Source organism: Electrophorus electricus, chromosome 20 (genome assembly GCF_013358815.1).
Source record: "Electrophorus electricus isolate fEleEle1 chromosome 20, fEleEle1.pri, whole genome shotgun sequence".
Lineage (NCBI taxonomy): Eukaryota > Metazoa > Chordata > Actinopteri > Gymnotiformes > Gymnotidae > Electrophorus > Electrophorus electricus.
In genome coordinates this window covers 12,730,061-12,755,837 of record NC_049554.1, presented here as the reverse complement: position 1 = coordinate 12,755,837, position 25,777 = coordinate 12,730,061, and the positions used below count along the sequence as shown (strand labels likewise).

At 51.8% G+C, this 25,777-nt stretch overlaps 1 protein-coding gene across 3 annotated transcripts in view; it reads left to right on the top strand.

The window, feature by feature from the left end:
- Positions 1-25,777, top strand: part of iqsec1b (IQ motif and Sec7 domain ArfGEF 1b) — a 114,582-nt gene that overhangs the window by 63,848 nt on the left and 24,957 nt on the right. Inside the window, exon 1 of one of the 3 annotated variants that reach the window (XM_035520347.1) lies at positions 9,079-10,497. The exons of the other annotated variants lie outside the window; for them this stretch is intronic. Coding sequence (XP_035376240.1) covers positions 10,451-10,497 — 47 coding nt within the window. The 5' untranslated portion in view covers positions 9,079-10,450. Of the gene's footprint in view, positions 1-9,078; positions 10,498-25,777 lie in introns of those variants that run through there. 3 annotated transcript variants of the gene reach the window in all.

Here is a 25,777-nt window from a genome sequence, read left to right as displayed (position 1 = left end):
ATGCTGGGAACCGTCTGGCAGGGGGGCTGAGGCTTTATGGTGGTGGTGGTGGTGTTGTTTTCCTGCTAAATGGTAACTCTGTTTTTGTTGTTTTCCTGTTAAAGGGGAACTCCGTGTTTTTGTTATCAAGTTTCAAGTTTGGTTTATTTGTCACGTACATAGTCATACACGGTATAACTTGCAGTGAAGTTATTGTTGTTGTGGTTTTCCTGTTAAAGGGGAACTCTTTGTGTTTTGGTTATTGTTGTTGTTGTTTTCCTGTTAAAGGGGAACTCTTTGTGTTTTGGTTGTTGTTGTTATTGTTATTGTTTTCCTGTTAAAGGGGAACTCTTTGTGTTTTGGTTGTTGTTGTTATTGTTTTCCTGTTAAAGGGGAACTCTTTGTGTTTTGGTTGTTGGCGTCTTCGTAAGTCTCCACATTTATCTTCTTTTCCATTTTGTCCGGTCCCTTCCTGTGCTGCAGGTATTTGTGGACCTAGAAGGACAGTCAGGCTGGCATTGCGTGGGCACAGCGGTGCCACCAGCCTCTGCCGCAGGGCATGCTGCGGAGCCTCCGTTCCTCCGAACACCTGGCACGCCTGGCGCCTGCGCACAGCTGTCTGAGTGCTTAACGGCTCGGTTAAGTCAATACAGTCCTGACGGTGCACAAGACGTCGCTTGAGTGCTGTGGCTTCTCACTTGAGTTTTATCATTCAGTCATATAAGGAAATCATGGGAAACACTTCAAACGCTCTTACACACCGTCACACACACACACACACACACACACACACACACACACACGCACGTGTGCATCCGTGGTAATAGGAAGAAAATCATATTTTTCTCCTCCACAAAAAGCTAAATGGGACGGACGGTCGATTTCCACCTTTGTCTCCGGGACGCTCTGATCGCCCGCTCGCAACTCCGCGCTTTAAAGATCAGCCGTCGCGCCAGCTGGAGTCTGCTGACATTTCATGCACCCTTCATCTCTTTCTGGAGCCGTTTCATTCCGCGAGGGGCGCTTTCAAAGCCAAGTGCGAGAGCCTCCGTTTCATGTCTGTGACGAGCGCGCATCTGAAACGGCCGCTCTGACCTCAGAGCCCCTGAGTCTAAACTGGCCCCCTTTACTTCCCCTGCGAGAGTGTTGGAGTGTGACCTCACAGTTCTGCTTCGTTATGGCGGAGAGGTTTGTCTCGCTCTGGCTGCCTGCTGATACTGCGGTCACCGACAGATCAAAGTTCAATTGGAAGGAAGAAGTAGGGAGTTCGAATTCGGACCACCAGAGGGCGCACAAGTGTGGGTGGGCCGGCAGGGAGAAGCCCAGGGGCCTCGCTGCTCCAGCCGCTGTAGACCTGAGCCAGTGGGGCGAATCCGAACGTTATCCGCACCGTCATGACAGATGTTACGGAATCCACGCATCACGGTTATCATAGGGCGTCTTTATTTACAGAGCCCGGCGTTTACTTCACGGACGTGTTCCTCGTGTGCAGGCGGTGGACGCGACGCTCGTGGTGATCAGTAGTGAGAAAAGCACCACTGACAGTGTTGTAAGCAGCACTATTGGTGGCTGCTGATAGGGAGGCTCCCTCCCTGATGACGCCGCGTGCTCGGAGCAGAGGCTGGTTTTAGCCGTGGTTCAGAGCGGTCCAGAGAGGGGCGTGACGCTCCAGCCACTCCTCTCCCTCTGTTCTCCCCTCCCTCTGTTCTCCCCTCCCTCTGTTCTCCTCTCTCTGTTCCCCTCTGTCTGTTCTCCCCTCTGTCTGTTCTCCCCTCTGTTCCCCTCTCTCTCTCTGTTCTCCCCTCCCTCTGTTCTCCTCTCTCTGTTCCCCTCTCTCTGTTCTCCCCTCTCTCTGTTCTCCCCTCTCTCTGTTCTCCCCTCTGTTCCCCTCTCTCTCTCTGTTCTCCCCTCCCTCTGTTCTCCCCTCCCTCTGTTCTCCTCTCTCTGTTCCCCTCTCTCTGTTCTCCCCTCTCTCTGTTCTCCCCTCTCTGTTCCCCTCTCTCTCTCTGTTCCCCTCTCTGTTCTCCCCTCTCTGTTCTCCCCTCTCTCTGTTCTCCCCTCTCTGTTCCCCTCTCTCTCTCTGTTCCCCTCTCTGTTCCCCTCTCTCTCTCTGTTCTCCCCTCTCTCTCTGTTCCCCTCTCTCTCTGTTCTCCCCTCTCTCTCTGTTCTCCCCTCTCTCTCTGTTCCCCTCTCTCTCTCTGTTCCCCTCTCTGTTCCCCTCTCTCTCTCTGTTCTCCCCTCTCTCTCTGTTCCCCTCTCTCTCTCTGTTCTCCCCTCTCTCTCTGTTCCCCTCTCTGTTCTCCCCTCTCTCTCTGTTCCCCTCTCTCTCTCTGTTCCCCTCTCTGTTCTCCCCTCTGTCTCTTCCCCTCTCTCTCTCTCTCTGTTCCCCTCTCTCTCTCTGTTCTCCCCTCTCTCTCTGTTCCCCTCTCTGTTCTCCCCTCTCTCTCTCTGTTCTCCCCTCTCTCTCTGTTCCCCTCTCTGTTCTCCCCTCTCTCTCTGTTCCCCTCTCTGTTCTCCCCTCTCTCTCTGTTCCCCTCTCTCTCTCTGTTCCCCTCTCTGTTCTCCCCTCTGTCTCTTCCCCTCTCTCTCTCTCTCTCTGTTCCCCTCTCTCTCTCTGTTCTCCCCTCTCTCTCTGTTCCCCTCTCTCTCTCTCTGTTCTCCCCTCTCTCTCTGTTCTCCCCTCTCTCTCTGTTCCCCTCTCTCTCTCTGTTCCCCTCTCTGTTCTCCCCTCTATGTCTCTTCCCCTCTCTCTCTCTCTCTCTGTTCTCCCCTCTATGTCTGTTCCCCTCTCTCTCTCTCTCTCTCTGTTCTCCCCTCTCTCTCTCTCTCTTCCCCTCTCTCCGATGAGTGTATGAGGGTAGCGCCTCCCCACGGCTGGATTTCCAAATGTGAGCCTTGTCTCCACCCCCGCTCCAACTGCGCTGCCCGCTGACTGAGGGGCCGCACTACCCAGCTGCGTCCCCACAATAGCTGCGAAGCTGCGATTACACGGCCGTCAGCCATGGCCATGGGGGGCGGCTGCCCCGTGGGGGGTCTTTAACAGCCTCCCGGGCGCTTGGAGGTTGATGTTTAATCGTCGGGCCGCATCTGTGGCCCTGTCGCTCTTGCGGGACTGAGGAGGATACTGGGGGAGGCTTCTCAAGGTTAGGCCCGGTACTGTCTGGTACTGTCCGGTACTGTCCGGTACTGATCCAGCAGTACTGGATCGAATGGAAAGCCCTGTTCTCTCGTGTGCCGTTCATGACTGTGTTCCTGATTTCACAAGGCCGTCACCTCTTAAAGGGTTATTGGTCGTTCTGTGTGTGTTTGTGTGTGTGTGCAGTGTGGTGGGAGCATCCTGGACTTCTGTTTGCCTGGCTGGTCTTTCCGTGCCAAACTCTCACTGGACTCACAGTCCCTCGTATAATCTGGAATAGAAGCAGCATGTTGAAATGATGTCACTACACCTGTCCAAAAGGACAGGTCACTGCAGGTATACGACCTTTAAATGCGGGGGTTCGGTCAATTTTTGTCCCCGTCGGACAGAGTAGTTTTGGACCCTTGCTTTCGTAATCAGTGAGATAAGCGCCTTTTTCGCTCCCCGTCCAGATATCCGTAATGAGATCACTTTGTGGGTCTGAACCCTCAAAGGAAACTGTCCTGCCTCTGCCGTCCACGCCGAAAGGTGTTTTTAATGTCCAGCCTGAGTCATAAGCCTCCACCGAGGCGCGTCCATCACGCCTGCCCACCTGCTCTAACGCCAAGCTGGGCAGTCGCCGATACGGTTTTGAGATAACACGGTACTCGGGCGCGGCTTTACGGCTCGCTGTGAAAAGCTAAGCGATGGTCCTTCTTCCCTTCGCCGTTTTGCTAACTGTTTCAGCCTATATAAACGCAGACATTTAATTAAAAAATAAATAAAATTCATTTTCTGAGCCCCTGTTGCTAGTTTTTTTTTTTGTTTGTTTGTTTTTTTTGTTTTTTTTTTAATGCTGTGCTTCCTATCTATAATAGGCCAGTTGGTTTTAGCGGTAGCTGGCGATAAGACCCTCAAACGTACACGGCCTCTCATGTTTAACCTGAGCAGTCAATACATGTCTTGATGCTACTCTTGAGTTTCAAATCTAGTTCAGTTCCCCATGTGGTACCCTTCTGGGTTACGTCCTGCGTGATGGTCCTAGTGCCGCTCATGTGTCAGAAGCAGAACTGGTCGAGACGTCCCGGCGTTGGTTCGGACGTCCTGCCCTGGCCCACGCGGCAGTGCGTGCTAACCCTTTGGCTCTTTGTGTAAATCACCTTTCATTTTTACGCCTTGTTTTAAGAGCAGGCTAAAGCTAAATGAAGTCGTGCTCAGCGTTAAGCGTGTTTGTTTTTGTTTGTCCCTTTCTCTCTCTCTCTCTCTCTCTCTCTCTCTCTCTCTCTCTCTCTCTCTCCTTTTTAACTCTTGTATATTCATTTCCTTTTTCCCCCTTATGCTTTAATTTTGAACTCCTCAGGGGCACAGGTGCAGTCTGGGTAAACCGGCACGCTTCTGCAGCCCGGGCGGCTCCGTTGGGGCGAGCGGGCGGGGCAGTCCCCCCTCCGTCAGCGGGGTGATGGATGCGCCCTCGTTTGGCACCGGCGTGCGTTCACGGCTCCCCCTGCCCCCTCTAGCCAACAAACCCCCCACCCCCAGCCCTGCCCGGACACAAAAGAGCTGTTTGCGCGGCCTCATTAACGAGCCAATCGGAACACATGTGGCCCCGCTGAGCTCTGCACATTTATGGGCTCTGAACGTGTTAAGCGGGCATAAAATGGAAACACTTCCAGGATAAACTGCAGAAAGAGTGAGAGGGAGCTGTTTGAAGTGCACTGCCTCCTCGCTGGTGAGCGCGTTGCTGCGTGGGTGAGTTCACCGTTTGGCCCAGATCTGCTGAACTGACCCCTGCTAACAGATCATGTGGAAATAAAAACTTGTGACAGTAATTGGATTGAAAACGAACAGGCAACTTGATGGTAAATAAAGACATTTGGATGCATTTCTAGCAAATTGCTTCACTGTTGGGCTCATAAAACTCTCTGATTTTGTCAGCTGTGCGTGTTGTACGACATCTGGTACACTGGCTCACGTCACACACACTGTTCATATTATTTACTGTAAGGTGCCTTTGTAAGCACTGTTGACAAAGTCTAATACCTGCTGAACTTTTCTGTGAAATTGTCAAGCCTGTCACACTCACAGAACAACAGACAGCAAACACAAGGGCACTGTTTAGCTGTGTGTGTGTGTGTGTGTGTGTGTGTGTGTGTGTGAAGGAGCAGGGAGATGGAGTTAGATGGGTGGAGAGACTGTGGTGCCCAGCATAGTGATTAGTGACACACACACACACACACACACACACACACACACAAGTAAGTGTGTACCCCACCCTGAAATGGATTGCATATCTTTTAGGATTTTCTGACTTAATCCAACTTGATATATGCCTTTGAAATGACTCGATAAATAATCCCGTCAACATAGCAGACAGCTACACACACACACACACACACACACACACACACACACACACACACACACACACACACCTCCCTGGGTTACCCCTCCCCCCTGCTCTTTGGCCAATCGGTGATTGTCATCAACCTTCCATTTAGCATTTTATCACCAGGGATTCCGTTGCCCCAGTAACCGGCCCCAGCACTTGCGAGGGGGGCTGTGTGTTGGGTGTGGAGTATCCCTGCTGAGCTCCATGTGTTTCTCCTGATTAGCTGTGCTCAGCATCCACATGGCCGTTCAACATCGTGTGTGTGTGTGTGTGTGTGTCTTTTGTGGCCCCTGCAAAGCTTCTTGGAAGCCGGACTCCACCATCGGCTCTGGGGGGGGGCTTCCTTGGAGCTTTGGGAGGGGGGACAGGGAGAGGGAGACCTCCTGGATGAGGAGAGAGAGCATGAGCTGTAGGAGGGAGGAGCGCCACTTTACTGGACGGTTCACTCGGTCACAAACGCACGCGCGCGCGCACACACTCATGCCATGGAGTAGTGAGAAACAGAATAAGGACGGGTGTGTAGGTGTATGCGTGTGTGTATGCGTGTGTGTGTGTGTGTGTGTGTCGGCGGGTTTGACGTCTTTATAGAGCAGCAGAGGTGAACAGAGAGGGACTCCTGCTCATTCACGCTTGGATTTAGGGCCACTGCCGTACGTCTGCTACGGACACCGTGGGACACGGGACTGGGAAATGCTCGTCAGGGGCTCCCATGCACCTTACGGCCAGGTGCCGACAGGAACGTGCATGTGCGTCCGTGTACTGTGCGGACAGTGATGCGGTGGGGCACTAGGCCTAGCTGAGTCTCTCTGGTGATCGTCGTGCTTTCTGTCTTAAGCAACAATGTTGAAGTTCAAGGCGGTCTGTTTGGATTACTGGCAGTTCCTCTGCCTGCAGCATCTCAGCGGCTTCTACAAAAGGTAAGAGGGTGTTTTCACGTTTACAGACACGCAGAAACGCGCCCGCGTTTCTCCGGCGTCGTGACGAAGGCTGGCGAAAAGGAGAAACGTCACTCATTCTTGTCACTTCACTGTTGTGAATGCGCTCCGGACCGAAGAGCAGGTCTCAGAGCAGAGCTGCCAGGCGCTTTATAGTTCACAGCGCGTGCGCCCTAAGCTCAGAGACTGTTTCCAGGTCAGCAGGCGGTAATTGTGGCAGAGGAATCAGTGCACGTGCGGGGAGAGGTCGCAGCTGGAGGTCTGCAGAGCAGATTGGTTTATTATGGGCTCCGGGGGGCTCCGGGGACCTGACAAGCCCTTGCGCTGCCTCTCGATCTCCCTGTCATGTGGGAGGTTTTTCGTCCAGGACCCTGGCCACGCTTAGGGAGGTTGGCATGGCAGATCACGCGTGCTTTGACTCCGATGTTCACGTGTGCGGCGACTGATCTCTTGCTCTCCTTCTGACAGGCCGTCCTAGGGCGGAGTTTCCAGCCGCCACAAGACGAATGCGTTTCTTTGCGTCGCAGCAGTGCTGCACCAGTGCACACTTCGGGGTTGTCCCAAGCTCCCAGCACACCCACTGCGCTCAAAGCCGGGGTGTGTCCGGGGAGGTGGGAGGCGCTGGGGGGGTTTGCAGTGTCGCTCATGCCGACTGCTTTGATGTGTTTAGCGTGGAGGGACTCTGGAGGATTCCCTCAGCCAACACCCCCGGCACGCTCGTAAACCCTGCCTGACAGGCGGACGTCTCCCTGGACAGTTTCTCTGACCGCCCTAACAATAAGCATTATGTGTTGTGTGTTATGAAGCAGGTCTTGGGCGTGTGAAGGGGGTTCCTGCCTGCCGAGTGGCGTCGGACACCGGCTCCGAACCTTCCCCCCCCCAGGCAGTCCCGACCCACAGCTGCCGTGGACGAGAAAGGGAGAAAGAACTTTGTGTCTTTGTGTATTTGTGGGTTGGAACGCATGATGGTCGACATCATTGGACCACTGGAATCACTAGTGAGGGTCCCGGGGAGAACTACTCAGCCTTGATGTTTTTCACTACTGCTAACTAAACACTGATTAAATCAAGCATGATGCAGAGAGTGAGTCACATGACAGAGAGCATGCCAGCTGATTTTATGCTGTGGCTGATTTGATGAAGACATTGGCAGATTGTGAGAATATGTTGAGGAAGTGTGGTTGTGTGTGTGTGTGTGTGTGTCTGTGTGTGTGTGTGTGATTCTCTAAACTTTACAACCCAGGCCCTCTAAACTTGGCAACCCGGTCCCTCTGACCTTTACAACATGGGCCCTCTAAACTTTACAACCCGGGCCCTCTAAACTTTACAACCCAGTCTCACCAGCTCCTGCGTTGCACTTCTATAGCTCGATTCAGGCGGCGATTGCAGGTGCTTTGCTGTCGTCTTGTTAACTTCTGCGTGGTCAGTATGAATATGCCAAGGGCTGTTAAGTGTCTAGTTAAGAGCCATTAATATTAAAAAGCAGAGTGGTCAACTGCCCCATTTACCCTTAATGTGAGGTGCACAGAGAACCTGTGACAGGCACCAAATCGCTTCCATATGCAAATGTGCAGAGCAGGTCATTGCTACACCCCTCAGCCGTTTAAGCAGGTGGAGATAGCCCCTGTGCTACACTTTAAAATATTAATCAGGAGTTCCAGGGAGCAATTGGCCTGTCCGCTGTGGTCAGTGAGGAGGACGTGATCTGTGCGCAGAGAGCGGTCTGTGCGCAGGGCGTGGTCTGTGCGCAGGGCGTGGTTGGTGAGGAGGGCGTGGCCTGTGAGGAGGGCGTAGTCAGTGCAGAGGGCGTGGTCTGTGCGGGGGCTGGGATAAAGACTCGGAGGAGGAGTGACGCTCTTTTTCCACACCACAGCTCAGCTCTGCCACTCGTGAATAGAAACGAGCCGTTTATGCAAATATTCCTGAATGTGTTAATTACTTTCATCTCAAGCGTGGCGCTCTGTGGGACGTGTGAAGCTGTAGACTATTCATGTCCACTTACACACACGCTCCTCTACACACACACATGCTCTGATGTTTACAAATTTTTAAAAGATGACAGTTGACAGATGACAACCTCAGTAACAATTAATCTTATTGGTCCTCTGTCACCTTGTTCTTTCATTGACACATTTCTAGCGTTAGTGTACTGCTGTACTGGTACTCAAGTGTGCTAAAGTGGCAGACACTAGTGATTTGTACTGATACACATTCATAAACACTAGTACACTGTGTCATCTGTACTAATACACATTCTCATTCATAAACAATACACCAGTCATAATGAATGGTCCAGTTTGATTTTTGGCACGTTACACAAACACTGTAATCCTGTATTTGTGCGTGTGTGTGTGTGCGTGTGTGTGTGTGTGTGTGTGCGCGCGTGTCTGCCTGCATTTGTTTGCTTGCACACGTGAGAGAGAGAGAGAGAGAGCGCCTATCTGTGTCTGTCTCTTACTGTGTGTGTGTGTGTGTTTGTGTCAGATGTCTTAAGGGAAGAGACTGTCAGCCTAACTGGACTAGAGAAGAACATCGTATTTCTCAGAGTAAAACCACAAATCTGATGTCCAAAGAAGGTTATAAAAGTAATCAAGACACATGGGCACAATTCAGAGATTTGGTTACGTGTCTTATTTAATAAACCAGAGGGAGGTAGAGAGGGAGCGACATGGAAAATGGTTATTTTACTTTCAGTTTTGAGGACCGTATGCTCGTGAGGGGAGGGGGATGTCGGCATGCTCTGGAACAGCAAGTGAAGAACTGTTTTGTCACCCCAGGACTGAGGATCAGGTTACACCTGTGTATGAGTCGCCCCTGCCCTACCCACAATGCCGTGATTGAACGCTAAAAGATGAACCCTTGAACTAGTTTGATCCTTCACAGCTGAAAGGGAACGGCAGGATGTCCGCAAGGACCGAACAGGTCTGTTACAAAATACAGATCCCCTCGTAGTAGTGGCAATAGTGTTCGTGACGTGCTGAAATGGAAAACCAGCTGAAAGTGTTAACGGGATACACGCCCTTCGCTCTTCCATGTTTTTGGGGTGTAGAGTTTCATCGTTTTGCCTAAAGCTTCCAGTTCCTTCCCAACAAGCAACGTGATGAATTGTTCAAGGCGTCATGGGGGACAGTAACGTTGTTTGAAGTTCCTCCAAAATTGCAGCAGCTCTGTGGAAGAACCCGCACCCTGAAGCATTGTCTGTTATTGCTCTTTCATGTTCCATGTTTTCTGTAATATTTTTCTCCTCATACGCTTCCTATATTTTGTTTACTTTTATCAGTTGTGTCCCTTAATTTTCTCGGAGTGGATGTCTCACTCTGCCGTTGTCCGGAGGTTAACAGCCGTGGTCCGAAAACAGGTTCCTCAGAGCGACCTCGGACCCAGTCAGGACTCCACGACTCAGCACCCCAGTTTTACGGTTCCATCATGACACATAGCTCACTAACGCAGCTCCGATACGAGAACAGTCTGGGGTTGATGCGTCACGCTTGGCCTCAGTTCTTCTCTGCATACTCCTGCCAACAACAACCCTCCCCTTCCTCAAACACTAAACAAAACACACCAGATGTGAGAACTGGAAAAAGTGATTCGGGGCTGTTTCAGAGAGCGGGGTGTGTAATTGAAGACATCTAGCGCAGGATTACCCCGAGTGAGTTCCGGCAGGCGTGAGGCCCTGTCCAAGGATGAGAGCACGGAGCTCCCCCGCTGACCTTACTTGGTAATCCCAACTCTCTGGCCAGCGTCTCCTCCCCGCAGGGAGAGGTTAGGGTCGGACGTGGGGACCAGAGCTCAGAGAACGCTCCTCTCGTCTCAGCGGCCGCAGTAACTCAACCTGGGGAGGAGGACGGATGAGTCACTTCCCCCTCTTTCCGTTCGGAGTTGGAGCGCGGACACGGAGCGCGGTTTACGGCCGGGGGAAGTGAAGGAGGGACAGGAGACTCTCGCCCCACCTCGGATGCCGCGTTCCCTTTCCGCTTCGGAGCCGAGGCGCCCACGACTCTCCGAGGGAATTTCTGGAGCGATGCCCCAGCCATGCTGAACCTGATGTGGAAGTACTGCCTTTCCGTTCGGACCGTAAGGTAAGGGACAGCACGGTCAGAGCAAAGGTCTCCGAGCTCCGTGGGGGCACCTGTTCTTCAGCGTCACACCTGGTCACGGTGTTCTGCTCCACCCAGACTGGGAGAGATCACGGATATGCAAAGGGTTACGTCTAGACTGCACGGTCTTGTTCCATGACTCCGTCGGTGTTCGATTCATTTATTTGTGTCAAAGCGATTGTTGATTTTATTTTGTGTATTTGCTACACGAGGTTTCGGTAGCCTGAAGGGTTTGTGATATGGAGAACGGAGGTTTGTTTGGTTTTCTTTAATAAGGGGTCACATGAAATTGTGTTTGTGTTACCGGAGACGTGTTCACGCCTTTCCCATTTAAATCCATCACGACCACAAAACCGACTGTTGCCGTCAAAGGCGATGATTCGTCCGCTCTGACAAACGAAGGCTCTTGATGTTGATTTCCAGCTGGGGGGGGGGTTTTTGTTTGTTTTTTTGGCTGTTCATGTAAGAGCGATTGCAGATGAGTAGTAATTCAGTAATTGTTCTGATGTAAGGACTCTTCGGAAGTCCGAGCGCATCCCCACGTGTGTTTGAGTGCTCTGCGAAGCACTTCTTGGTTTTGTACCTCAAGCCCCAGTGTTGAGAGTAGCTGTAAGGAAGGCAAAAGGCTCAGTGATTCACGGCCCCTGCTTTCACTGGCCAAAGTCCCGGTGCACCGCTTTGGCTGTTGTTGTCGTTGTTGTTCTTGTTTTATAGTTTTTAAGGTATTTTTCCTAACTCGTGCCGTACTGGTCGAGTTCCTCCGACCTTGCAGCCGGCCCGAGGTGTGAAGGATCTGACATAACACATGTTACATCCACATCCCATAACTGGCCAGCCAGCCTTCTTATGCAGTTTTTCCTCCAGAGTTGATTGTGGAGTTCCTCGTCAGACTTGTTCCTATTTCGGCTGCGCATGATGGAAAAACGTACTCAGACGGAAAACGTTTAAGTCTCTCCCGTTCAAAGGTGTGGTTTAAAGCGATTTTACGCCGTGCATAAGCCCCCTGCTGTCTGGGAGCTGAACTGGGCCTGAAGCATCTGGTTTTAGCTCTGTGACCTCGCTGGAGCCTTGGAGGCTGTGCTATCAGCCCAGCTCGCGTTTGTCCAGAGCAAACAGCAGCTCCGTCCATCGCTGCATGGCACCCTGACCTCTGCCGTCAGTCATACGTCACCAGGGCCTGCGGAGCACCAGAAGTGTGGGTCACTCTCGAGACCTGGCATAGACCATAGACTTCCTCCTTTTTAATGTCCCTGCCTTGTGGTGGTTGTGGTTGTTGTGGTGGTTGTTGGTGAGGTTGCGGTTGTTGTGGTGGTGGTTGTTGGTGAGCTTGCGGTTGTTGTGGTGGTGGTTGTTGGTGTGGTGGTGGTTGTTGGTGAGGTTGTGGTTGTTGTGGTGGTTGTTGGTGAGGTTGTGGTTGTTGTGGTGGTGGTTGTCGGTGAGGTTGTGGTTGCTGTTGTGGTGGTGGTTGTTGGTGAGGTTGTGGTTGCTGTTGTGGTGGTGGTTGTTGGTGAGGTTGTGGTTGTCGTGGTTGTTGTGGTGGTGGTGGTGGTGGTGGTGGTTATTGCCGCCACCCTTTGCGAGGGACAGCTTTGTTCGGTCCCCTGTGGCTGACCACAGGTCAGTCCAGCTCCACTCATGAGAGCTGTTTGTAGGGAATCTAAATCTTTACAGGCCACTTGTCTTTTGTGAAGAGCTGAACAGACACTGATAGCTGCTGAATGTAATGTGCTTTCAGAAGCCCTAAATACTTGTGCCTGGCGTGTAAGAGAAGAAGCCAGGCAACCCGATCCAGCCACAGAGGGAACGTGGTGGATGATTAATTTACAGCGTGTTGATCTCACTTCGGCCTGTAGGTGCCCTATCTGTGTCCTGTTCTGCTCGCGCTCTCTCTCGCTCTCGCTCTCTCACTCTGGCTCCTGTTCTCTCTCCCTACTGAAAGGAAGTTGCTGTCTTATTTTACTGTCTCCTCATAGGACGGGTTAACGGCTCTCACAGATATCCCGTGTTTCCTGGCTCCGTCTGTGACACCCCAGACTCGAGGCCCTTTTTCATATGTTTTCCAGGTGCTTGGAGTGAAATTCCCAGGACTGACCTGTGCACTGAAAACAGCGCTTTTTTTGGGGAAAACACTCCCCAACTCGCAGCAGTTAAAATATCTCCTGCGGGACTTACTGTCTTGTGATCTGGAACTGCAGGACGACACACAACAGCTGGATACAAGCTCAGACAAGACCCTGCTGCGTGTACAGTTCAGGAGCTTCTCCGGAGTAGAATATCTCTGGAGGAAAACACTGCTCTGTGTCATCTTAAACTAGAAGTTTAATCTTTGTTCAGAGAAGAAACTGTGTACAAGATCACTCAGACTGCAGCATATGTGGCAAAGAATGCTCATCCTGAGCTACAAGTGACCCGTATGCGGGTGAGTAAGTTCAATCTGATTCAGTCTCGGCTGGGTAGGGAACCACCGTGTAATTTTGGGAGAGTTTATATGAGGGAACAGAGTATTTTTAGAATGGTCTGGTCATCTGTACCCTACTGCATGAGTGTGTGAGTGTGTGTGTGTGTGTGTGTGAGTGTGTGTGAGTGTGTGTGTGTGTGTGTGAGTGTGAGTGTGTGTGAGTGTGAGTGTGAGTGTGTGAGTGTATGTGTGTGAGTGTGTGTGTGTGTGAGTGTGTGTGTGTGTGTGTGAGTGTGTGTGTGTGTGTGAGAGTGTGTGTGTGGGAAATGTTGCTTGCCTGCTCTGACTTGGGTTTTCAGTCCTCGTCACTGGCATGTGGTTGGGGTTGATTTATTGACGGTACCGTATCCTTGGAAACGCCTCCCCGTTTGACCCCGCCCCCCCCCCCCCCCGAGATCTTCACTGTGGCGTTCCCTAGAATCCCAAGATGGGACGTGTTTCTAAAGTTTGGTACTTTCACAATGCCCAAGGTGGGCAAGGCTGTCAAACTTTGAACAACAAGAGTGTTTTCGGTCAAACCAAGTGACCTTTTTACATTTTAAAAACGACTTGGGTCAAACCATGTTGCATCAAAGCACTTTGTTGCGTCCATCGCCTCCTCTGCGGCCAGCGTGTTTAACACAAGCCTCTCCTCAGTCTCGCGTGTCTTGCTAGATATCACCTTTGCGTCTAGAGTCCAGACAGGCTCCATGCTGGGTCCTCGTCCACTGAGCCAGCATTGTAATTAGCCGCCATTAATATTTCAGGCGGAGGTCTCCGTTTGCCGAGAGACTGGGTGTCGTTTTGCCGTCTGTCCCGTTTCTGCGACGGGTGTGACGCATTAACGGGAACGTGGCATAGACAGTCATGGACAGTCAGAGTCTCTCATTAAATTCATATCAGTTCTTCCTAAAGTGCACTGGCTGTCCTTGCGCACGCTGGACAGACCCTACGAGTAGGTCACGCCAGTCTTTCCGGTATCTCGCCTTGAGGCTCCAGATCTGCTGATCCTTCTGGTCAGAGGTCACCGACCTTGGCTGTGCGGGGGCCTCCTTTCAGTGCCCGGCTAACACTCAGACTGCACCTCTTCCCCGGATCTCTCACAGGCCTCAGGGCCCTCAGCCAATCGCTGGCCCTCGCCATCTGAAGCAGAAACGTTCTGCTTCGCATCGGAAGGTGCAGGTGGAAAGGTCAGGGTCGGAACAAGGACCTAGGCGCACGTCCAGGCGTGGGGTGGAGTCACGACGTGGAGCTGAGGGCATGGCAAGGCGGTCCATCACGTCCCACTTTTGCTTTTCTCTCCGAGGGGAGTCCCGTTATTAGAAAGTGTTTTGTTGTCTCGAGAGACTTGAGGCTGTCCTCCTTATGGGCGCGTCCATGTTGTGGGAACGTTGAGTCAGAGGGAAAACGAGTATTTTCACAAATTATAATATTGTGAGGTCACCGAATGACCCCAGGCAGGCAGGGTTGGGGCGCTCCTCCCGTACAGGGGAAAACATCCCGTGAGCTACTTATTTTCACAAGGTCTGTTTTCACTGTTTTTGGCACACACGCGGTCACTTCCTGCTGTGGCTGGACGCAACCACCTCCACCCTCGCCCCGCGTCCGTGTCAGAAAGGCAAGGGTTTGTGTTTTTGATCCTGTGTTTCAAAACGAGAGCAATTCGAACCCTCCCAGAAGAGAAGGCCGGGGTTCGACAGCTGTCTCCGCCTCTGTTCCTGAAACATTCCGTCCTTGTGGGTTGCCCCACCTTCAAAGCTCCTTTCGCCCCACAAACTCCCCTCAACTTTGCGGGGGGCTTTCGGTGGGTAAATCCTATCGTGCCGACCGTAGCCGTGACATTTCCGTAGCCTGGAGGAACGTTAATGAAATGTTAAGGAATACCAGAGTCTATGGGCAGAGAAAGCGTTGGTACTGCTGCCTCGCGGGGACGGTGGGGTCACCTGCTCATCCGCCTGACCCACCCCTCCACTTCAGCCAGAACCTCTGAGGCCAGGCTCTGGCTACTGGTGCACACAGACGAGGATGTGGGTTCGAGAGACCAGTGTGAGCCAGTCTCTGTTAACACCGCGGCCTCCCACGTCACGTCCTGCTCTACATGTGCTCAGACAGTGCAGGAGAAAAATGAATAACGATTTTTTTTTTCTTTTGCTTTGAAAAGAATGGAAAGTATTTTTTTGTTTTTGCCAGACATTCATCCGGTTTTCACTTCTCTCTCTCCCTCTCCCTCTCTCTCCCAAACATTCAGCAGCTTTCATTCCCCTTTTCCGTTTTTAACATTCATGGCGGTTGATGCCGGACTAACCGAACACCCCGAGATCAATTAGCCCACGCACCAGTCCAATCAATCCGCGCTCATTTGCGATTCCTGCCCGCGCGAACGCCTGACTCTTGGAAGTGACGAGTGTAATTACACAGAAGGGATGGAAAGAGAGAGAGAGAGAAGAGGAGAGGATTTTTAATCAAGCAGACAGGAACTCCTTGAGCAGTAGACCCGTGTGTACGCCGGCCGATCGGGTCTTACGGTATCTACCCTGCCGTATGAGCAGTGGAAAAGAAACCCTCTGCGAGACCGTGCTGCAGAATCCGGAACGCGGCCATCGGCGTTCTGCAGTCGGTGCGGACGTGCCGCTTACGGATCCCGCCATGCGGAGCGTGTAGCAAACCAGACGTAGGTCCCGCTGAGGTTTTGGTTGTCAGGGCATCCTGTTTTGTAGCGACCAGCTGTGCTGGGTGGAGACAGAGGCGAGGTGTGTGGGGGGGGGGGATTCTCCACCCGTCTGTAGAGTTAGGTAGAGACATAATAGCAGAGGCCCCCACACAGTGGACTCGTTCTGGCTTTGGTGAAAGGCAGCTTCAGCTTCTTATGGGCTCTTAATAGGTCTTGAGGGAACAACGTGGGGGTGGAGGTGTGGGTGGGCGTGTGTGTGTGACAGAGAGAGAGGGGGGAGGGGTGTGTGTGTGTGTGTGTGGGTGTGTGTGGGTGTGTGGGTGAGTTGTGCATGTGGGTGGGTGTGGATGTGTAAATTAATAATGTGTACCCTGTGTACATGTATTGTGCTTGTGTATATAACTTGATGTGTGTGTGTGTGTGTGTGTGTGTGTAGGTGGGTGGGTGTGAATGTGTAAATTAATAATGTGTACCCTGTGTATATATATTGTATTTGTGTATATGACTTGATGTGTGTGTGTGTGTGTGTCTCCTACTCCTTGTATGTGCCCTATTGCCTTCACATTCTCCATGTGAGAGATGAATGGCACTTTGTGTTTGGAGAGGGTCATTAGATATTCATTGCAGATTATTCATTCGTGCGGTGCGATAATGGGTGCCAAGCACCTAATGCGTAAAACGGTGAGGACGTGTCTGTGGGCGTAATATCTCCAGCGAGCTGTTCTCAGTGCACACTCTTTTTATTTTTTTATTTTTTTTTATTTTTGAGATTCCTGAAAGTGCATAACAGCTGCTCTCGGAGACACCATCAGTCAGTTCATAATCTCATTTCTTCAATAAATCTTTCTGTAACTCGCGCATAAACGTCAGACAAAAAGGCTTTTATGCCAGTGTAAGGTGTTCAAATGGAAGAGATTGTGGCTGTTTTTCCCTTGTTACTTTTTCCCCTCACATCCTCGATTGAAAGCGTGAAAAAGTTAAATGAATGAAAATCCTGTATGTGACGGGTTTCTCCATGAAATTGCCCCCCCCCCCGTTTATAATTCCAAGCAAACCTGAGCCCACGTCAGTCTGAAAACCTTTAATATGCAGCAGAACGTAACACCTTCAAAAGACGTGGTGTTGTAGGAGGGGCTTGATGAAGCGCTACGCTGGCATTGGCTGCGTCTGTCCTGCTGTTCGGTCGACCCAGCCATGAGTGCCGGTGCATCCGGGCCAAGGGTCGGTCCGCGGAGCGCGGAGGAAAGCCAGACTTTGACAGCTGCGTGTGGAACCTGCGTCACAGTAGCTCATAAACAAGCGTTAAATCCTGCACCTCCCTCGACGCATGGCACCAAGTAAACTGCCCCTGTCGCCCCCGGTGCGTGGGTGTGTGTGTGTGTGTGTGTTTGGAGGGGAGGGATGCCAGAGTTGGGGTGTGTGTGTGTCTGAGAGAGAGAGAGAGGGAGGGAGAGAGGGAGAGAGGGCAAAAGAGAGATTGTGAGGGCGGGAGATGGAAAAAATATATACTGTGTGTGTGTGTGTGTGTGTGTGTGTGTGTGTGTGAGAGAGAGAGAGGGAGAGGGAGAGGCCGAGGGAGTGGGAGAGAGGGGGAAAGAGATTGCGAGCAAGGGTGGGAGATGGAAAAAATATATACTTTGTGTGTGTGTGTGTGCTGCTGTTTAATACAGTAGGTTCTGCCTCTCTTAGTGCTAGTCTAAGGGAACATACTTTAAAAGCATAAAAGACCACCTCCGGACCCCACTCTGACAATAACAAGGCTACTGGATCATTAAAACCTACCCATATGACATGGAATGTCTTGTGTGTGTGTGTGTGTTTCACCCAAACAAAGCCTCACCCAGAGGCTGCCGTGCTATGAACAAACTGTGAGGGCGCACCGGCGCAGGTCTGCTGAGCTACCAGCAGAGGGCGTTTCATGTTTATCATCCTTCAGGCATGACGGGGGAAGACTCCCTCAAGTGTTGCGACACTTTTTTTTTGTTTTGTTTCAGATGGCAAAGTGCCCCCCCCTCACCCCCACCCCTAACCCCCACCTGTGCCGCATGAGGCAGGTTGATCAAAGTCGCATCAGAAGTTGCGCCAGCGCCGCAGCTTTCTGTAATGAGCTCCCCCGAGTGGCCTCGACCAATCAGAACGCCCGGCCCGACTCCCGCGCGGCGTTACATGGACAGCGAGGCGAGGCTGCCATGCAGCTAAATCACCTGCACACGTGAGCACAGAGGAGCGGGGGAGAGGGGCGCACGTGTGACGTGGACCCGCACTCTGAAAGCCGCGTTTATCAGCAGTTGGACTCGTTAGGAACGCTCTCACATTCTTGCTTTGCTTTCTTTTCGTCTGCGTTGATGGTGTAATGGTGCCCCCTACTGGCCGAGTGTGGCAGAGCGCCACGCACTGCTCAGTAAATGGACAGAAATGGTGACGAGACCAGTCTGTCGCTTTATTGTCAACTACCACATGCATGCTGCACAAAACAGGGAGAAAACAAACACACACACACACCCACGCACCAGTTCTGTGCTCCAGAGACCACAGACCCAGATTCAGAAATCTAAAGCTATGAAACGGCAGAGATTAAATTGACCTTTGGTCTTTCCTAGCGGCGTGTCATGAGGAGATTCATTGTGCACGGCTGCAGAACTCCCTGGAGCAGCACGGCACGCCGTGGCCGCGTCAGTGCTGGATCGGACCAGACTCCGCCCCCATCCCGTCACTAGTAAATCCATCGTGACAGAACCGCCCTCCGCTGGAAATTGCTCTGCAGGGCTTCGTCATTCAGACAGCTCCGACTACACCCCCACCCAGTCCCACGACTCCGCCCTCCGTCTGCCTGGGTGGAGGTGTGGAGAGGTGTGTGTGTGTGTGTGTGTGTGAGTGAGAGCAATTTCAGCAATTTCTCACCCAGGTGCCCGGAGTGAGTGTCTCACCTTTCTCGCCCGTAAGACAGGAGACTGGGTCGGGGGGGGAGGGGGGTTTCCTGCAGCCCCTCGGAGACCCCCGGAGGGGCCATGGGGGCAGGGCTCCCAGGACTACGCCCGCCTTCTCCCACTCTGCCCAGCTCGTAGCGGCTTGGGAGCCTTGAGACGAGGGCCTGTGTCTTTAATTACCTCATGCATTTGCAGCGTGGACGCGTGCACGCACGTATGCAGACACGCACACGCACACACACGCACACACACACACACACACACACACACACACACACCAGCACCCACATATCAGAGTATAACGTGCAGCAGCAGGTTTCAACATGCACTCTGCTTACACGATTAGGTGTGTGTGTGTGTGTGCGTGTGTGTGTGCGTGTGTGTGTGTGTGTGTGTGTGTGTGTGTGTCTCAGGAGAGATTTCCCCTCACTTCTGTGGTTCACTGATTGCTTTCTTTGATTGCGTACTGCAGTAAATCGGAGTGATAAACGACTCCCAGATCAATAGAACTACGTTTATACTCTATATTCTGTAATGAAAAGCCCGTCAAATGTGCAGCTGCGTTTGGCACCGCGCGCGTACATCATGCCCTCGTTACCGTGTGTGTCGGGACGACCCTGTCAGCGGTTACGTGGGTCGTTATGGATACAGCCTTGTTACTGGGCGGTCAGTCAGCCTCGCTAAGCCCACTAAGGAAGTTTGGACTCTGACATCCTCAGTTGTGTGTGTGGGGGCTAAAAGCTATCAGTCCAAATCTTTGCCCCGCACACACACGCAGAGTGCTGGGCCCTGCTTCTCTGGTGTCCCTCACGCCTGTTTCCAGGAGGCCATAGAAGGCGGCACGGTTCGACTGCTTCCTTCCTGTTTTCTCTCCATTCTTCTTCTCTAACTCTTTCTTCCTCTTCTCCCTTTTGCCTCTGCCTCTCTTTGTGTGACTCTTCCTATTTGGAGGTTTTAATTGTGCATTTCTATCCTTCTCTCTCTCCCTCGCTCTCTCTCTCATGCTAACACTGACCTTGCAGTGGCATGACATGGCCTTGTTTTTCGGTCCCGTCGTTCATGCACGATAACCACACACACACACACACACACACACACACACAGACCCCCAAACCCCAGCGACGCACTCTCCGAGAGAGAAAAACGCGAGAGAGGGAGAGAGAGAGAGAGAGAGAGAGCGAGAGGGGAAGTGATAGAGGGTAGGGGAGGGCTCGAGATGAATCCCCAGAGTGGCGGGGGGGGGGGGGGGGGGGGGGGGGGTGGAGCCCAGCGCTACGTCACGCTGGGTGAAGCTTCCACGTCCACGGCTCCCGACTGCTGCCGTTCCTGCTGGCGGGGCTTGGACCGTTAGAGCCTAGATCCCTCCGCCGTTCGGGATCATCCCGTCCGGCTGTCTGAGCGCAAGCGAGTCGGTCTCAACACAGCTCCGGATATTTCTGCTAACGCATGGGGTTTGCTGACAGCCGGCATGAGCATAGCATGAGAGGTAGGTGTGTGTGTGTGTGTGTGTGTGTGTGTGTGTGTGTGTGCGCGCGCACGTGCGTGAGTGCGTGCGTGTTTCAAATCTCTGCTGCAGGCAGTAAGGTATCTGGCAGACAGCACTGCACCGGTGGTGAGGGAATACAGCTCCCAGTCTTTCTTTCATCTCTCTCTCTCTCTCTCTCTCTCTCTCTCTCTCTCTCTGTCTCTTGTAGTCTGATGTCAGCCTGATATGGGCTGCTTGGATGGTTCTGGCCTCTTTGCTTACTAAACCATAGAGAAACAGCGTGGAACTCTGTGAGCACGTAGAGCTGAACTACCTTCTCTCTCTCTCTCTCTCTCTCTCTCTCTCTCTCTCTCTCTCTCTCCCTCCCCCCTCCAGAGTCATGACTTTGCTGCTATGCTGAGGAGGGCATGCATCTTCTTTAATAAACCCCTGTAGCAGTGAGCTGCCATCACTTCACTTTCTTTGCTTGTAGTTGTCCTCTGTTAAGGTCTCCACGGTGCCGTGCAGCCAGCCAGCGCAAAAAAAAAAAAACCCCCCAAAACATTCAACTTGTTCATAAAGTGGGCGGGTCAACTGGATGAAGGGGGCGTGGCATAACTTTGCAAGTCCCGCCTCCTCGCTGCAGTCACATCTCACCTCTCCTTTGCCTTTTCCCATCTGTGGTTGCCGACGGTCCTATCGGATGGGTGCTGTCAGCCAGGGGGCGTGGCCAAGGGTGAATGGCCCTCCCTGCTGGAGAGGCTGCTGTCAGGCAGCCACCAACCTGCTGGACGTCCGTCATCTTGCTCTCGGACAGTGGTTCGTGCGCTCAGGTCCTGTTGGTCACCCATCACATCTCTTGTTGTTTTTTTTTTTGTCTCAATCCGGTCTCCGGGAGCACACTCTGAGCTCTCCCTTAACCCGCTCAAGCTAGCCGTCCTGGTGTCCTGGAAAGGGCTGCACCCCTGCCAGACCTGGAATGGTACGAGCCACATGAAGGTGTCCGTGACGCGTGTCGCTGTATGCCCCACCCCCCAGCCATCCGATCAGGGGGTGACTCATCACAAGCAGTGCTGCACCAACACCCACCCCCAGATGGAGCGCAGCGAGGCTGAACATCCACCCTGGCTACTTCACAGACGAGCTGGGGACCAAAACGCGCACACAGCTGGGTCCGAGATTTAGACTCGCTTATATGCACTGCTTTGTCAATGCTGTTACTGAGTTTTCTCCATAACAAGCTGTTCGTCTCTCCCGCACCCTCTGGTGGTGTGGCATGGCATTGCACTGCAATTTCGGCCTCTTTTTATGTCTTATGTATGGATGGTGAACTGGGGACACAGGGCGCATGTGTGTAACTGTAGTACAGGAGTGTGTGTTTAATGTATGGCTTGGCATTATGATTCAAACACAAATTGAGGCGCACTGGAGTTACTCTACTTACGTCGGCTTTTGATTAATGATACAGAGCTGACGTGCGCAGTGTTCACCAAAACCTCCGGGAGCCGATATCACTTCAGTCACTTCCACAAAACAAACGCTCAGACCTGTTGAGATGAAGTCGGGCTAAGTTGGGGCACATTTAAGCACGTTAGTACTCTGGTTGTGTTTGTGGTGTGGTTAGTACTCCGGTTGTGTTTGTGGTGTGGTTAGTACTCTGGTTGTGTTTGTGGTGTGGCTAGTACTCTGGTTGTGTTTGTGGTGTGGTTAGTACTCTGGTTGTGTTTGTGGTGTGGTTAGTACTCTGGTTGTGTTTGTGGTGTGGCTAGTACTCTGGTTGTGTTTGTGGTGTGGTTAGTACTCTGGTTGTGTTTGTGGTGTGGTTAGTACTCTGGTTGTGTTTGTGGTGTGGTTAGTACTCTGGTTGTGTTTGCGGTGTGGCTAGTACTCCGGTTGTGTTTTTGCGGTGTGGCTAGTACTCCGGTTGTGTTTGCGGTGTGGCTAATACTCTGGTTGTGTTTGCGGTGTGGTTAGTACTCTGGTTGTGTTTGTGGTGTGGTTAGTACTCCGGTTGTGTTTGTGGTGTGGCTAGTACTCCGGTTGTGTTTGCGGTGTGGCTAGTACTCTGGTTGTGTTTGCGGTGTGGTTAGTACTCCGGTTGTGTTTGCGGTGTGGCTAGTACTCCGGTTGTGTTTGCGGTCAGGACTCTGGAGCTGTAAGACTCAGTAGAGGGATTCAGATGGTCGGTTTGTTCAGACATTCAGATGTTCGGTTTGTTCAGACATTCAGATGTTCAGAATTGCCAAGTCATTCCAAGAACGTCATTGACACAAACAGCGGCAACACTCCAACATGCAGTACTTACAGAGGACCATGAACCCCATTCAAGCTCTCCCAGAGATAGAGAGTGATAGAGAGAGAGAGAGAGAGAGAGTGTTGCTTAACTCATATGACATGTTGAGTTTGAAACCTCTTCCTGCCCTCATTGTAAACTCATTACTTTGTCTGATTCTGTAACATGAATGCGGTGGTTTATTGTTATTCTTATCCCCCACCCCCCCCATCTTTACAAGGGCAGAACTCAACATCTGATTTAACATAACAAGGGCAGAACGTTTGAGGTCTTGTTAGTTCTCTCTTCTCCTCCCTCTCTTCAAATAAACTCAGTGTTTCAGGAGGACAGAGTACCTTTTGTTCTTGTCCCAGGAAAATGGACCGTTCCTCTGTGGGGAAAAGTTCGGTTCCTGCCATACTGGCTAGCAGGGCCATGTGTCTGGCCACCGCAAACCTGCATCCATTCATTCCCGGCACCTCATAGCTTCGCGACCCCTCGCAACCCCACGCGACCCTCGCGGCACCCAACATTGCTATGCATCTCAGTTTTCTGCCTCTTCTGCTGTAAGAAACCAGCGGCAGCTCTGGTTGTTAACAGTCCTGCAGTAGATACCGATGCGCTGCCCCCTTCAGGCTAATCTGGCATCGTGGCTTCTGATATTCAGCACTGCCTCCAGCGAGTCCCTGGTGTCTGGGGTAACGGCAAGGTGGCAGCAGTCTGTTTATTCTGCTGTCGTGGTTAATTGCTCAGGAACTCTAGTGTGTGTGTGTGTGTGTGTGTGTGTGTGTGTGTGTGTGTGTGTGTGTGTGGTCAGGAATGCTGGCGGGAAGAATGTGTCTCTAAAAACCAGGCAGGGGCTGATCACGGCATGTTTGGGTTTGATGGGCGGAACACCAGACTCCACCCAAACATCTTTCAGCAGGAGATCTGAGTCAGGCGTGCGAGCGAGCGTGCATGCGCACGTACAAGCCGTTTTCTCTCTCGGTCCTCGTATGACCTCCACTTTCCAGCGGAGAGATTAATAAACCTTCTCTCTGCCTGTGACTCCTGAGCAGGAGAACAGATCAGTGCTTTTGCTTATTTAGGAGATTTAGGAGAGCATCCATCCATTCATCCATCCATCCATCCATCCATCCATTCATTCATTCATTCATCCATCCATTCATTCATCCATCCATCCATCCATCCATCCATCCATCCATCCATCCATCCATTCATTCATTCATTCATTCATTCATTCATCCATCCATCCATTCATCCATCCATCCATTCATCCATTCATCCATCCATCCATCCATCCATCCATCCATCCATTCATCCATTCATTCATTCATTCATTCATCTATTCATTCATTCATCCATCCATTCATTCATTCATTCTTTTTTACATGGTGACAGTAGTATAGAGGTGTTTTATCCATGTCACTGCAGTAGGAAGCCAAAGAAGAACCTAATGGATGAGCTGTTTAGGAGAGTCAAACTGGTTAACGCATTGGTAAAATCACAGACAGGCCTTGTCCAGCAGGTAGTGGGTGTGACTGTGTGTGTGTGTGTGTGTGTGTGTGTGTGTGTGTGTGTGTGTGGGTGTGTGATGAGAAAAGAGAGATTGTCAGAGGGCAGAGCTGAACAGAAGAGTGAAGGACCCCCCACCGCAGCTTCTGAGACTCTCCATCCCGAAACTTCTCCCCACCAGCCTGTGGAAATGTCCCGTCTGGGCAAGCCTGCACTTGTGCAAGCAACTCCCAGGTGGCATAGCACCGGTCCAGAGTGCTACAGTGGCGCGAGCACAGCGAGCGTTGCAGAATGAGATGACCTTCAGCGTGTCACCTTTCAAATGTCACAGCCTACAAACAGTGGCGTGGGGCGGGTCTTTACCCACGATCCCCTGTGACTGTTGGCATTGCATTCACGTTTTGGTCAACAGAGCTGTCCTTTCTGTTTCTCTGATGGACAGAGTGGTTGGCAGGGCATAAAAACATCCATGCCCAGATAGTCAGTACAATTTGCAAACACAGAGACATGGCAAGTCAAAATATTAATACTCTCAACACGAAGCACATAATTATCTTGATTGATTTATTCCTTTTTGGGCAGGTGGTGGGTGTTTCTGTTCCACAGATTGTTTGGAGTTGTCCTTTTTACAATTACACTATGTTGTACGAGAAAATGTTTAACCGCGTCCTGTCATCAATGTGTCATCACCGGTTGGTGGGGGAAAGTAAACTTCCTTGGTAACCATGGTTACTGCCATGGTTGCCCAGGTACCTTTCAGCATGTTCCTATTGGCCAGATTTAGCAGCGAAACCCAGGGGAGGATTCTGGGAAATGAACAATGTTTCCTTTTACGGATGCAGCGTCAAACTTCAGACACTCTGGTAAATACCAAAGCAGGTCTGTTTTTAGACAGAATAACCTCCACTCTTTTCTGAGGTAGAGAAATTCAAAACAAACCCAAAAAAAAAAAGGTCTATCCTTTTTTGCGTGTTGACAGGTTGGCGTGTCTTATGGGTGCAGGTCCGCTTTCGAACAGCGGTGCTGCCTGATTGGACGTCAGCCCTGAAGCAAAAGCAAAAGTCATTCATAGAATTCAAATCAAAAATCATGAATATTCATGAAGTGCTGTTCACCTGGTCCCGAGAAGTTTCCCTTAAGTCTTTGTGTTTTGTACCACAGCTGTCAGGTGTCGCCATTTTTTTCATAGCGAGACCTGCGTTCGCATTCGTCCTCCGTTGTGGCACGCGGGTGGAGACTGAGACCTGCCTTGCTTTGCTCCGCTCTAAACTAAACTCCACACTTTGTAGCACCCGAGGCCCGACGTCTGATTCTCACGTCTGCAGAATGTGCCTAATGTCCAAATATTTAAAGTCCAAATGTTTCAAGCAACACCTTCACCACCATGGACAGGTAACAAGAACCAGGACCAGTTGGCTTGTCCCACGGTCTTCTGCAACGAATCAAACTTCCGCTGCCCACCCGCGGAACGCCCACCTTACATATACAGCGCTCGTCACACACTCTTATCCAGAGCGGTGCTTACACACCCCTGGGAGTTGAACTCGTGACCACAAGACGCCTGCCGCTCTGCTAGGGGAGGTACAGAAGGACCCGCAGCTCCGCCTGTTGCTTCCTAGGCTAACCTTTGGCTTTGAGAACGGTAAGGTGGGCTGAGGGCATGGTCAACCAGCCTGGCGTCACGCATGCGCCGCGTACCGCTGCCCGTAAAGGTGGGTGTCCACAGCTCCCCGCGTCTGGCGCCCTGGTCGCCTAATTCCACGTGGAGGGCTGAACCACCGAAACAAGGCTCATAAAAGCGTTTAGAAAACCTTTCACTGGGCCTTGCTGAGAGTTGCTTTGGTTTTGTTTATGCTGAGCAGTGATGTTCAAAGAGGACGCGATCAGACGCGCGTTAGGTAACAGGTCAGGTCCGGTCGCTGACTTTTTAAAGCGAGAGGAAATGACAATGCCCACGTCCTGTGGATCTTCGGCC